The sequence below is a fragment of the Microtus ochrogaster genome, chromosome 24 (assembly GCF_000317375.1).
Source record: "Microtus ochrogaster isolate Prairie Vole_2 chromosome 24, MicOch1.0, whole genome shotgun sequence".
Taxonomy (NCBI): domain Eukaryota; kingdom Metazoa; phylum Chordata; class Mammalia; order Rodentia; family Cricetidae; genus Microtus; species Microtus ochrogaster.
The window spans coordinates 26,508,187-26,522,082 of record NC_022024.1 but is presented as its reverse complement, the minus strand read 5'-3'; the positions used below and the strand labels follow the sequence as shown (position 1 = coordinate 26,522,082).

At 45.2% G+C, this 13,896-nt stretch overlaps 1 protein-coding gene across 2 annotated transcripts in view; it reads left to right on the top strand.

The window, feature by feature from the left end:
* Nucleotides 1-5,831: 5,831 nt before the first annotated feature.
* Eea1 (early endosome antigen 1) overlaps nt 5,832-13,896 on the top strand; it is a 92,739-nt gene continuing 84,674 nt past the window's right edge. For both annotated transcript variants that reach the window (XM_005358135.2, XM_026784507.1), the window contains exon 1: nt 5,832-6,075. In XM_005358135.2, coding sequence (XP_005358192.1) covers nt 6,052-6,075 — 24 coding nt within the window. In that variant the 5' untranslated portion in view covers nt 5,832-6,051. The remainder of the gene's footprint in view (nt 6,076-13,896) is intronic.

Genomic DNA, 13,896 nt, shown 5'->3' with positions numbered 1-13,896 from the left:
AAGCAAATTTTAACAAGGGAGAGTCTTTATTCAGATATTGGTGCCAGGACTACAACCTGAGATTTGGGGTTTTCAAGGTGTAATTCCAAGTCACATTAGGCAAGAGTTTATAAACGAAGACCACAGGGTTCCATCCTGGCTGCCTGTGAGCCACACCTTGCCTGGAGGCAAGCATCCTGTGTGTGTAAGCAGGAGCTCAATTTAGCAAACTTGGTTCTCCTGAACAAGAAAAGCTGGTTTACAAAAGTAACAAGCATTGTGGCTTATAGAATGTGGTAAGCATTGTGATTTGATACCTTGTAAGAACAATAGTTTCTGTTAAAATGTACAAGATCAAGCAACTATAGGAATAGCCCTTAACATTCCCAGACATTACTTGTTTTGGAGCAAGCTGGCGGAGTACAGGTTCTACGGGCTAGAGGCCGACAGGTTGCAGGTATTTGTCAAATCTCTTAAGCAAAGTAACAAAACATAAGCCATCACAAACTCTTGACCCTGTTCATACTGGTATCTAATATACATAGTTAAGACATTACTGATGCAAAGGCCAACATACAGTTTCCACACAGTCTGCTACAGGGCAGAAGGCACAACTACAGTCTTGTTGTTCCCTACAGTATTTAGATGAAACTTCCATGCTGTTGGGGTCAGCTTTGTTGGTACAGGGACTGGGGATGGTTATTTGGATCCCAGGAAAAAATAGGAGGGCATATAGTCAGATAAAATAACAGCAATGGCTTACAGCTTATGTCAGTATTTTTTTTTTTTTTTTTTTTTTATTTTTGAGACAGGGTTTCTCCGTAGCTTTTGGTTCCTGTCCTGGAACTAGCTCTTGTAGACCAGGCTGGCCTTGAACTCACAGAGATCCGCCTGCCTCTGCCTCCCGAGTGCTGGGATTAAAGGCGTGTGCCACCACCGCCTGGCTGTCAGTCTTGTCTTTAGTGGGTTCTCACAGGTCTTGGTGATGGCCAATTTCTCTGGAACTGTGTTGTCATTTCCTGTGACATTCTTGACCTGTGGCAGGGATATATCCAGGTATGGATGCCATCTACCTTGACAGCAATGAGGATGCTCAGGGTGACCAGATATGGTCCCTTCCGTCTGGGTTCCAATGTCTCCGCTCAATGTCTCTTGATCCACACCATATTTCCTGGCTGAAAGGGGTATGGATGAGGCAGTGGAGTCTGGAAAACAGCCTTCAGTGGAGGAGGCCGTGGCCTCCCGCATCTTCTGTAGACTCTGTATGAACTAAAGTAGTTGACAGCTTACTAATTTCAGTGGCTAGTTCTAACCCTACTAGAGGGAGAACGGGAGGAGGTCTCCCCAAAAGAATTCCAAATGAAGTTAAACTTTTACATAAGGAGTACACTGAGTTCTAAAAAGGGCAAAGGGAAGGAGGCCCACCCACCCTTCTTCTGACTCCAAGGTTAATTCAGTTATGGCTTCCTTCAGGGTTTGATTTATCCTCTCTTTACCTGCCCTGAACTTTGTGGATGATGGGTACAATGCAACTTCCAATTGATCCTCAGAATGGCAGAAACATGCTCAGTAATTCTAGATATAAAGGTTGGTTCATGTCTGATCCTACGGACAGCAGCAGTCCAAACCTAGGTATTAAGTTTTTTGACTGTGATCTGAGCAGTCTGTCTTAGTGAGAACTTCCCCCCAACACCCATCCACAAAATGCATCCACAAAGATAATACCTGTATCCATGTTGCTCTGGTCTTGATCTCTGTGAAATCTACTTCCCAGCATCTACCTGGACCTGAGTCTCATTCCCCTGACCCCTGGGGTTTTTGACTACTGACAGGCTTGACACCTGGAGACATTGTCTGGTCCATTCCGGTGAAAAAGGAATCTTTTCCTCATGATTTCAGTTAACTGCGTTTTCCTAGCTGGAGTCCCTTGGAGGATTTGACGTGCCAAAGTGTCTTCCTAGTGCTTGTGGGGGCACTAGACTCTCACCAGTTAGCTTGAGCCATGCTTTGGTGCCCGGCTTTCTTCTCTGTGTCCAGTTTTTCAGCTGCTCTTACGTCATCTTCTGAGTATTGGGGTCTGGCAGGTACGATGGGTTCTGGGACGCAAGGCAGGCATTTTATTGCTTATAGGGCAGCCTTCTTGGATGCCTCAGCGGCCACCCTGTTTCCACTTACCTCATCTCCTATTTGGTGTCTGGGACAGTGGGTGACAGCTGCAGATTGTAACTAATAAGTCCAGGATTCCCTCTGTTGTCAGAAGGCCCCTCTCCAGGTAAGTTGGCTCCATGCGTATGTGTGGTGGCAATGGTGTATCCAGTGTCAGTATACACACCATGTTTTCTTTCTCCAATTTTAGAGCTTCATTGAGTGCAATTAGTTTAGTTCTTTGAGCCAAGGTCCCTGGGGGAAGGGCTTCTACCCAGAGGACATGTTCTGCAGTTGGTACAGCTGTCTGGATACCTGGTGCCTTCCTGGATAAAACTGCTACCGCCTGAGAACATTACCAAGTCTGGCTGTACCCATGGGCTATCTGTCAGGTCTGGCCTTAATTCTTAGAATATAGTGGCTGTCTCAAGGCAATCATGTTCGATGGTAGAGTCGCTGGTCTCTGGTAGCACAGTTGCTGGACCTAGGGCAGTTATTTGAGAAATCTTGACTCTCAGTTGGTGTAAGAGCAAGGTTTGATACTGGGTTATATTGGAGTTTTAGTCATCCATATACCTGCAGGGGTCCTCAGTTTGGACTGGGTGTGGGGCCATGATCAACAGATCTTGCTCCAGAGTCAATTTACCAGTTTCCTTTGTCAAGAGAGCTATGGCTGCGATAGCCCTTAAAGCATGCTGGCCACTCAGCTACCACAGGGGCCAATTTTTAAAGAGAGGCAGATGACAGGTTGCTACCAGGGCTGAAGTCTTTGTGTTAGGAACCCCTGAGAAGTATGCTTTACCTCATTCACAAACAAGTGGGATGCCTTTGTAATGTCAGTTAAGGCTAATGCTAGAGCTGAAGCCATGGCCTGCTTTAACTCCTGGAAAGTGTGTCTCTTTGTTGGGGACCAGTTGAAGTCCTGTTCAGTGTGCTGGGTAGCCAGGTAGAGGGGCTTTGCTAGCTCAGCAAGCCTGGGTATCCAAAGCCTACAATATCCCGCAGCCCCAAGAAATTTCCGGAGTTATCTTTTGGTCTTCGGGTTGGGGTTGGGATTTGGCAATTGCCTGGATTTTGGGAGAGGCAAAGCAATCTCTGACTTTCGTATGGTTTACAGCCCAGATATGTTTGTTGCCTTACGAGTGCAGAATTGGGCTTTCTCTGCAGAAACTCAATATCCCTTGATGTTGTGGTGTCTTTAATAGTTGCTTGGTGGCAATGGTGACAGTCTTTGTGTTTCAGCTACCAACAGGTCACCCACATGTTGTAGGAGAGTTACAGTCCCAGCAGTGAATGCCTGAACATCTCTGTGCAGCCCATCAAATAAGGCTGGTTTTTTTTTTTTTTTTACAACCCCGAGGCAGCCTAGTTCAGGGAATTGGTCACTGGTCTCTTTGTCCATGTCCACCCATTCAAAGCTGAGCACCAGCTGACTTGATCTGGCCAGGAGCATGCTGAAGAAAGCATATTTTAGATCTATCACAGTATAAACCTGCTTCTTGGGATAGACTGAACTCAAGAGGGTACGTGTATACTGGCTGGTTTTGTGTGTCAACTTGACACAATCTAGAGTCATCGGAAAAGAAGGAGTTTTAGTTGAGAAAATGCCTCCATGAGACCCAGCTGTAAGGCATTTTCTCAATTAGTGATCAGTGGGGGAGGGTCTAGTCCGTGGTGGCTGGTGTGGTTCCTGGGCTGGTGGTCCTGGAGAGAGCAGGCTGAGCAAGACATGAGGAACAAGCTAGTAAGTAGCATCCTCCATGGCTTCTGCATCAGCTCCTGCCTCCAGTTTCCTGCCCTGTCCCAACTCCCTTCAGTGATGAACAGCAAAGGAAATATAAGTCAAACTCATTTCTTCCCAACCTGCTTTGTGATCATGGTGTTTTGTCGCAGCAACGGAAGCCTAAGACACTATGGGTTTGGAACCGTTGGGTGGATGTCCTGTACACTCTCCTGTCCACTCCTTGGAGATCCTGGACTGGCCTACAATCACCTGTTGCCAGTTTTTTAAGAGGCAATAATGGAGTGGCCGGGGACCAATATGCCAGCTTCAAGAAGCCTATCAATTTGCACTTTAATTCCCTGTTTGGCCTCCAACGTCACAGTGTATTTCTTTACCTTGACAGGAGTAGTGTTGGTTTTTTTTTTTTTTTAGTTCCACTATTACTGGGGTGACCAAGAACCTCCAGATCAGGATGATGGGGGGCTGGCTGGGGTGCCTGGCTAATTAAAGTCTCCATGTTGCACTTGGTGCGGAAGAGAAAGATTTAAGGATGCTTAGGTTGGCCAGCCCATCTAAAATGAAGACCAATCAAGGGAACAAAAAGTAGTTAATTTTTTTCCTATATGGGCCCGTTCTTTGGACCCGTGGGGCTTTTCTTCGGGAAGCCTTAAACTGAGACTTCATCAGGTTCAGAGGGGTTGTTTGGGTAGAAGAATTCTGACCCATCGTTTCACTTTTCTCAAGAATGATAAACAATCTGCATAATACAAAAAAAAAAGATCAAGTTCTACAATCTGGTAGCCATCCGGAATTCTGAGCAAACAGAGAGGGCTGCTTGTATCCCTGAAGTGCTACTAACTCTGAAATTGACACTGCGTTCAGTTTTTTCACAAGTCCCCAGTATTGTGAGCTACAGAGAAACCTTACCTCCCGAGATAAGATACCTCTTTTTTTTTGCACAAGCTAGGCATTGGGAACCTGCCGCAGGCATCCCACAGATCTCAGCTCCCAGGTCACTGGGCACCCTCAGGATCCCAAGGCTCTGTCGAGCAGTCTAGGCATGAGAGGCCTCCCAAGCACTGGGACTGGCTGGACGTATAACAAAACAACCTTAAATGTTTATTACAGGGAGTTAAAAGACCAAATACAGAAAAACCACCTCCCCCGTTAACAGTTGCAGGGGGAAGCAAGCAAGCAGTTTAACAGAAGCCAAGAAACACACGGTTAGTTGGGGCATTTGGGCCACAAGTTTCTACAACACGGTTGGGCGCTTTCCCACCGGAGGGAGTAGAAAAGGGGGTTGGGTCAGTTTCAATTTAAACCATAGATAGCTCAGGTTTAATAAGATGAAGAAACCTTTGCCCCGTTACAGAAAGATAAACCCAAACCCTCTAGCTAATTCAAAACCCAGCCTCCTTCCATGCTTTATTAAGGCTCTAGGTGCCATTAGAAGCAGGAAGGATGCGGATAACCCTGGGACTGGCAAAGCAGAGGGAAGCCTAACACAGTGAAGGAAGCCTCGGTTTCTCTGGCCCACGTTGGCGCTTAGCGGTCGAAATCAGCCTTTCCAGCCAAGATCAGGATCCGGCTCCGGGTCAGCGCAAGCAAACTTCCATCTCCGGCTGGCGCTCGTCCGAAGGTGGTTCTGCAGCCCCGAGTAGGGACGCCTCCAGGCGGGACACATCCAGGCGGGACACAGGGATCGCCGCCCAGCTCCTCCGTCCGAATTCAGCCCTCTAACGTCCCGAACACGGTCCAGCGCCCGGACGCCCAGGCGCTCGCCGGAAGAAGCCGAGGTCCCAGCTTCCTGCCACCCGTCTGTCACGCTGTCCCCGCTTGCAATTGGTCGGAGCTTCGGGCTGGCCCTCCTCCGGCCCCGCCCTCCCCGCCACTGGCCAGGCCGAGGAGGCGGGGCGGCGGCGACTCCGCCCCCCCGACCACGGGCGGGCCCGCCCAGCTGTCAGTTACGGGGGCGGCCCGGCAGGCGGGCGCTCGCAGGCTGGGTCCTCGCTGGCTCGTGCTTGTCCGCCGCCTTTCGCCGCCCGTGGAGAAGTCGGGGCCGCCAAAGCAGCGTCCACCGCCGCCTCGCCCCCGCCCTCCTCCCGGCTCGGCTGGTGGCCCTCGCGCCCTCGGATCCCGAGTAACCCGCACAGGGCGCGGAGCGTCCCCGCGGCGGCGGCGGTGGCGGCGGCGCCGGCCAAACCATGTTTAGGAGGATCTTGCAGAGGGTAAGAGTGAAAGCGTCCTTCCGGCAGCACGTGAGCGCGAGCGTCCGAGCCCGACCCCGGGCAGCTGAGGCGGGCATGGTGGACTCCGGGCTCCGCTAGGCCCGGGAGTGGCGGCTGCCGAGGCCTGCTTGTCCTGCCGGAGCCGGGCCGCGGGTGGGGCGGGGCGCAGGCTGGAGCCCGGAGGCCCGGGGGCTGGCTCCCGCTCCGGGCTGTCACCGCGGGCTGGAGGGTGTGGTGTCCGCGTGTCCCACCCGGCTTCCCGGCTGTGGCTGCGGGGGTCTGCGGGAGGCTGTGGGGAACTGTGGGGCCCTTCCCTGCCCTTTCGTACATCCACCTCCCCACGACACGCACCTGCCTCGCCTTCCTCATCTGCACCGCACAGGGGGGTAGTGGAAGACCCGGCCTAGCGCGGGCCTGAGTCCTGAGACTGAAGATGCTTAACTGACAAAGTCAGCGGAGAAGGAAGGAAGATCTTACTCACTGTTGGAAACTTTGAAAGAATTACAAGTGCCTTTTCCTCTCCAAGCCCCAGAAAAAAAAAAAAAACAAAACCAAAAAACCTTATTTAGTTTTCCAAGAATAAATGGATCGAACGGCAAATGCGCTCCAGTTTAGTTCCTACCAGCGACATCTCAGTTTAATATCTGGGAAATGTTGAGGGTAAAAAAAAGGTTAAGAGCATTGGAAAGCTGTAGGTGTTTTGTTTAGGTACCAGTTCCTAGAATAACATAATTAAAATCTCTAATAATAAGAGTTGCCTACTCAAGTTTTTTTTTTTTGGATAGCTTCCATTCGCTGCCTTCTGAGACTAGTACATGTGAAGAGTTGTTACTCAGAGGGTAGAAGTAGTTCAAAGGACAAGAACTTAGTGCATTTGTAGAATTTGGTTAAGGAATGTGCCAAGGAGTGTTGAGTCACCCAGTGTACAGGAAGGGAAGGTTCCTGCTTCCCTTCAGCTGCCGTCAGAAGTTGAAGTCGTCTGAAACTCGGTCCTGTATCGGAGGAGAAATGGTTAACTCACAGCTCTGACCCTCCCGTTTGCAATTGTTTAGTCAGGTTTTTTGTTTTTTGTTTTGATTATCAGTGATTTGGCAGCAAGGAAAGTCATGCCCTTCGGCTCCCCTCAGCGGGTGATCGATTCCTTGATTTACTTAAGGGCCTTTGATTCCCTCGTGCCTCAGGCTGTATTTTTGTCATAGTTACCCCCAGAAACAGGAGTCTGCCTGTGGTTTGCTTTAAAGTTTTATAAACAGCGGTTTCTGATTGGGGAGTTGTTCCTGGCAGCTTCAGTGTGGCTTTGCAAAACTATGGGATGCTTTGCAGTACTCTTGATGCTCTGAAGCATTGGGTTTATGTGAAGGTCGTTTTTACCGCTGTTGTGGTGTCTATCTGTCCAAGAAGTTTCTGCCAAAACTTAAAAAATGGTATTGACTGTGGCTATTGTTGAGATGTGTTATTGAATCATCATATTTGAGTAAGTCAGATGACAACTGGGCTTCCCAGCCTTGGACCTAGAGATTCTTAGGAGCAACCCTACTCTTTGTTGTAGGGGTGCATTTGTCGATGGCTAACATTGTCCCTGGCTTCTAGTGTGTAAATGATAGTCACATTCCTTCCAATATTGTACCTGCCTTGAGGCAACCAAATGTATCTCCAGACTTTACTAAATGTCCTCTAGGAACTAAATTGCTCCTGAATGAGATCCACTGTGTGAAATGTTTATATTCTTCAATAGAACATTTTGAAATATGTCTCATACTTATCTTTGTCTTCTACAGTTTAAATGTTGAGCTTCAGTAGAATTCAGTCATTATACTAGGAGCTGGGATATGGTTTAATAAGATGTGGCCCTCCCTGTAGAACTCAGAACCTGATTGGGGAGGTGAACATCAGAAAATAATTGCAGTGCTGTGAAGAAGAAGGAGGAGGAGCACTTCGGGAGCCCCTTCGGAGGGTGTCAGGCAGTTGTGATAAGCTTCAGGAAGGAGGGCGTATTTATAGCTTGAGAGGGAAGGACGTGTCAGGCAGAGGGAATAGCCTTTCTGAAACCATGGAGTGATAAAAGGAGCAAGTGATGGGGGGGGGGCGATGAAGAGTGAAGTTTAAGCAGTGAGATGTATTCAGGGGTGGGTGGCAGGTGAGGCTACTCTAGTGGGCAGTGACCAAATTATGAGAGGTCCTGCATCTCTTTGAAGGAGTTCAGGTTTGTCTTGTGTCTATTTTAATGCTTACCATTTCATAGGGGTACTTTGATGGACCTTAAAGTTTGTGATTTATATTACTAATATAGATCATAGAACGCATGTTTTTTTATTAGCTCTACAGGTGGCTTTCGCTAACAGATATAACATGAAACTTTAAATTATATAAATATCAATTCTTTTATTTATCTTACCCTTACAACCTTTTTTTCTCAGCACTGATATTAAGATATAATATTAAGACTGCTGATTTTTATGCCTTAAAATCTCTAAAAGTGACTGATTTAGAGGTTTGTTTGGAATGGTCTCCATGCTTTGAGTTATAGTTTACGTCTCTAACATTCTGTTTGTAGAAGATCTTTCATTTCTGCAATTATAATTTTCTTCTGATTGGATTTGGATAGCATCGTAAGAAAGAAGCAAAGGGCATTTTATGTATAGTCAGGTGTAACTCCGTCTTTGAATGTTACCACTAAGGCCTCAGGCACCTCACATAATTTTACTCCTCCTCTTCTGTTTCTCTCTACTTTTCCTTCTTACCTTTCTTTAGCTTACTAAAAGAAAGGTGTCATCGAGACTTAGAAAGGTCTGGGAAAACAATAACTGTAATGAAGGTACTCTGATATATATGTATTGAATGTTTTGTTTTATGGTATTAGGATCTCATTTACATGCAGGTGGCTGTGAGCCGCTGTGTGCTTGCAGTCGGGGCTCTTAGCTGCTGAGCCATCTCTCCAGCCCCTAGCTTGGTTACATTTCTGTTGCTGCGATAAAATACCATGAACAAGGAAACTTAGAAAAGAAGGCATTTAATTTGGGTCTTACGATTCAGAAGTTAGAGTTCATGACGGTGGAGCAAAGGCATGGTGGCAGGAACAGCTGAGAACTCAATCTTGATGTATAGTTTGCAGGTGTAGAGGGAGACACTGGGAATGGCTTGAGTCTTTTGAAACCTCAGAGCCCAGGCCCAGGGACCCACCTCCTCCAACAAGGCCACAGCCCAAACAGTTTCATCAGCCAGGGACCAAGTATTCAAACCTATGAGTCTGTGGGGCATATTCTTCTTCAAACCATCATGGATACTTTGAGAAATACGTGAACTTAAGGCTCTCAGTGGCCAGAAAGAAGATCAGCATTTACATTAAGCAGTTTGTAAACTCGATGCCATTTCTTTCCTAAAGAATATAGAATCATTTAGTAACAGAGCATTTGATTTTCTTTTGCTGATAAATATGAAAACATTTCTAAGGAAACAATGGACTTAATTCAGAATTGTGTAAAAGGACGGGCTGCTTTGCTGGTAATTGGGTTTATCTCTTTGGTTTTACAAACCAGAAAGTAGAAAGTGAATGAGATGCCGTGATTTGTCTACATCAGTGAAGTTGGTAGATTCCAAAGACTACTAGAGACTAGAGCCAAATTAAAAAACAATACTTATTTTATTTATATGTATTCTGCCTGCATATATGTCTGATTACCACATTCACAGCTGGTGCCAGTGGAGGCCAAAACTCGGCAGTGAATCCCCTGGAACTAGAGTTAACAGCCAGTTGTAAGCTGTCTCGTAGGTATAGCAAGAGAACTCTAATCCTGTTAATAAGTAGTGCTCTTAACTACTGAGCCATCGCTCCAGCCTCTACAGCCAAATTTTATGAGTTTCCAGTTTGTTCCCTTTTCCTGGAACTTTGCTTCCTTCCTCTCCTTAGTGCTCATTTGCTGTGGTTAGCACTGTGTAAGACGCAGGATAAATGTGAGACCCAGTCTCTCCTTCAGGGTCGTCTGTGTGAAGTGCTAAAGTAAATGACAGAGTCACTCGAGGCTCTAAAGTAGTACAGAGGAAGGTCACCTTGGAAAACACTGTCCTTAGAGGGGGCCTTGACGACTGCTCAGAGCAAACTTTCCCTCCTATGGGAGGAAGGGAGTAGGACATAAGCAAAGATTTAGAAAGGGTGAAGATTCGCTGCCCTCTTGTTGGCATTTCTCCCTTCAACTAATATCTTTTAACACAACAAGTAGGCGTACTTACAATACTAGCTATGTAGTAGATACTCAAGACAGCAGGGACCGGGCATAGTCTTCATCCGTAAGTTGCTTGAAACCAGTGGTTTCTGTATTTAAAGCAGAAGGGTACTGAGAGAGAAAGTTGTAATGTAAAACCCAACACTTTGGGTTGACTGCCGAGCTCTGTCCAGTGCCAATTTGAGTCATTTGTAACCCAGGATTGGTAGTTGTCATATAAGTTGAAAGTATTCTTTTAAGCTAGTATATTTAAACTATTTTTCTGTGTGTGATCCGTATAAAATTATTACGATTTTGCATTTTTCATTCTTACGTCTTTGAAATGTTGGGTGTACTTAACTCCAATGGCATATTTTAACTTGTGCTAACCGCACGTCAGCCATTCAGGGGTCTCATGTAGCTAGGGGCACTATTTTGAGCAGAACAGGTAGTTGGATGTCCGCATACTACTATTGGAACTAATTTTGAGCTTAGATAAAGTTGGGAGAATAAAGTAATACAAAGAACACTCTTACATTCTTTGCCCCTGTGGTGGTTTGAATGAGAATGGTCCCCACAGCTATTATTTTTGAATGTTTGGTTCCCGGTTGGTAGAGTGTTTGGGAAGGACTAGTAGGTGTGGCCTTTGGAGGAGATGTGTTACTGGGGGTGGACTTGTAGGTTTCAAAAGCCAACACCAGGCCCAGGCTCTCTGCTCTCTGCCTGTAGCTTGCTGATCAAATGTAACCTCAGCTATTGCTTCAGTGACTTGCCTACCTGCCTGCTGCTGTATCCCCACCATGATGGTCAGGGACTAGCCCTCTGAAATTGTAAGCAGGCCCCCAATTAAATGTTTTTTTTTCTAATTAAATAAATTGCATTGGCTGTGGTGTCTCTTCACAGCAATAGAACAGTAACTAAGACAACCTGTATCTGACTGTTGCTGATATTTTACTCGATTTGCTTGAACATTTGCTTGTTTCTCTTTTTTCTTTTCCCTCTATTTTTCTCTTACTTTTTTTTTTTTGAGTCAGTTGAGGATCATTCTTGTCTCATTGACTCTTAAAACTTCAATGAAGAAAATGAATATTTTCTAATGTTGATTCTCCTACTCTTGTTACGGAAACTGGAGTTAGAGTTTTAATGTTTTAAAATTTTTGTCACATTACTTTAATCTCTTTTATTTATTTATTTAGTGCGTCTTCTGTGGAGGCCAGAAGGACAGCTTGTGGGAACTGGTCTCCCTTTCTACTGTTGTGGGTCCCAGTGTGGGAACTCAGGTCATTAGGGTTGGTGGCAGGTGTCTTTACCTACGGAACCATCTTTGCTGACTCTACTTTGATCTCTTTTAATCTGGGATAGTTCCACAGTGTTTATTTGTATTTATAAAGTGCTTTAAAAAAACACGTTTCCCCATTTTAGTTGTTTTGTGTCACTGTAATGAAACAGTTTATAAAGAGAAATTTACTGGAAGAAATCCTTAAAGTTCTGTAGACTGGGAACCCAGGATGGAGGGACTCAGCATCTGGTGAGGGCTTGAGTTCTGTGCTGTCCTATGTGGATGTGGAAAAGAAAGAGAATGAAAGAGTGAAGGAGTGTGTGTGTGTGTGTGTATCATACATTCCCTCGCAGTAAGGACATCAATTCCATGGAAACGGAGCCCTCATGATGAAGGCCTCACCTTCAAGTATTGTTGCACTGGGGATGAAGTTTCTTTGTGACCTTTGGGGAACACATTCAAGCCATAGTATCTTCCTGCATGTTTCTCTTTTCTTTTTTCCTCTTTTTAAACTGGAATGCTTCCATGTTGCATTTAATGTTTGCTTGTGCTTCTATTAAAATTTTGTATTCTTGGCAAGGATGTTGTTATGCTAAGGAATGTTATGTCCTCAGGTTGTCACATGGAGGTTCATAGTGTCACTTTGACATTCATGGATGAAGCTAATTTCTTTCTTTCTTTTTTTTTTTCTTTCTTTCTTTCTTTCTTTCTTTCTTTCTATCTTTCTTTCTTTCTTTTAAACAAAAGTATTTATCTGTTTGGTGTTAAGAATCCAACCTAGGGGCAAGTATTTTACTGAGCTACATCTCAGACCTGATTTTTAATTTGGATTACTTGTCCAAAGTGTTGCTTAGTTCCTCCACTATACAACACTTATTATTATTTTTTCTTCTTTTGCAACCAATAAATAGTGTAGGGAGATACTTTAAGAAAGTATTCTCCTAATCAAAAAAAAAATTTCTTCTAGACTTACATTGTTGATTCTTGCATAATCTAGTCAAGTATGGTGACTACAAACTAATGATTTTCTCCTCCCCAGCTCTCCCCACATTTGTCAGCCCCCCTTTCTGCCTCCTTTCCTTCCTTAATCTCCTTCCTCCCTCTTTCCTTTGGGTATGAACCACTGTATTTAGCATTTGTAACACTTGCTACACCCTCAATGTTCTGACTGTCTGGGTGCTTGCTCTGCTTTCGATGTGAACACACAGGGTTTCCTTACAGTGGTTCCTGTGCACCCATAACACATGTTCTGAGTACTCTGACTTTGTGGCGTAGAAAGTATCACGTTTTTCCTGTACCTACTGAAATCAGTGCTGTCTCTGAGTATACTTACTTTTTTTTTTTAATGGGGACTTTTCTTTGAGTTCAAGGTCTTGAGTTTCTTTGCTTGTTTCTTCCAGCATACAATTCTTACTGAAACCTTCAGCTTCATTCTGCAAGAAGAGGAAGTCAGTATCCTAGTAAATGAAAAAGTATACCTGGGATATAGGAGGAGATAGTAATTGTTGACTAAGCAGTGAGAGGGTTCTTTTAGGAACATGAACTTGCCAGTGTTGCATACAGTTAAAGCTACAGGAAAACAAAGCAGAAAACAGGAGTGATCTCTAGCATTTCAGGCAATAAGTAGTTACCATTGCCTTAGGGTGATCCCTGACGAGAAGAGGGGTGATGGATGGGGAGGCCTTCATTCAAGTGACGCAGTTCCTGTTCATCTACTGTAGGCCTGCCATGTGTGCCAGACACAGTGACGATTGAAGCAGATACAATCCTTATGGGATGTGTGTGCACTGGAAGAGAGGCTTGCTTGAAGAATCCCTAGCTATGATAGGACTTACTTGGATAAGTACAAGGAGGGAACGCATGGGGAGCCCCAGGAGTGCCCATTTGGGGAACCATATTTAAAGTGATATACTGGGAGGAGTTTCTCGGGTCAGCTGAGGGCTCAAGTCTGATGAAGTTATTACTAATTTATTGAGGTGAATTTTTTAAAAAAGCAATAACTATGGGGTTGTTTTCTTGTGTAGATTTTAGTGTCTGTATGTGTACCGTGTGGTTGTTCTTTGGCTTTGAGAGAGGGTCTTGGTCTGTGTCTCAGACTGGTCATGGGCTCTTGCTCCTTCCTTACGTGTTCCTCCTCCTCTTGCTCCTGCAACTTAACTGCTTAGTTTTGGGCAAGTAACTTTTTCACTATTTTTTCTGGAGCTCTTTGTAAATATTAACTATTAATAATAAAATAGCTGTTTTGTTGTTTATACATTCTGAATTTCTCAGGGAACTCTTAAAAAATTCTTCTGTCCCTACCCAAACTCAGTTTGAAATTTGATTCTTGCTGTGTTGGTGTTG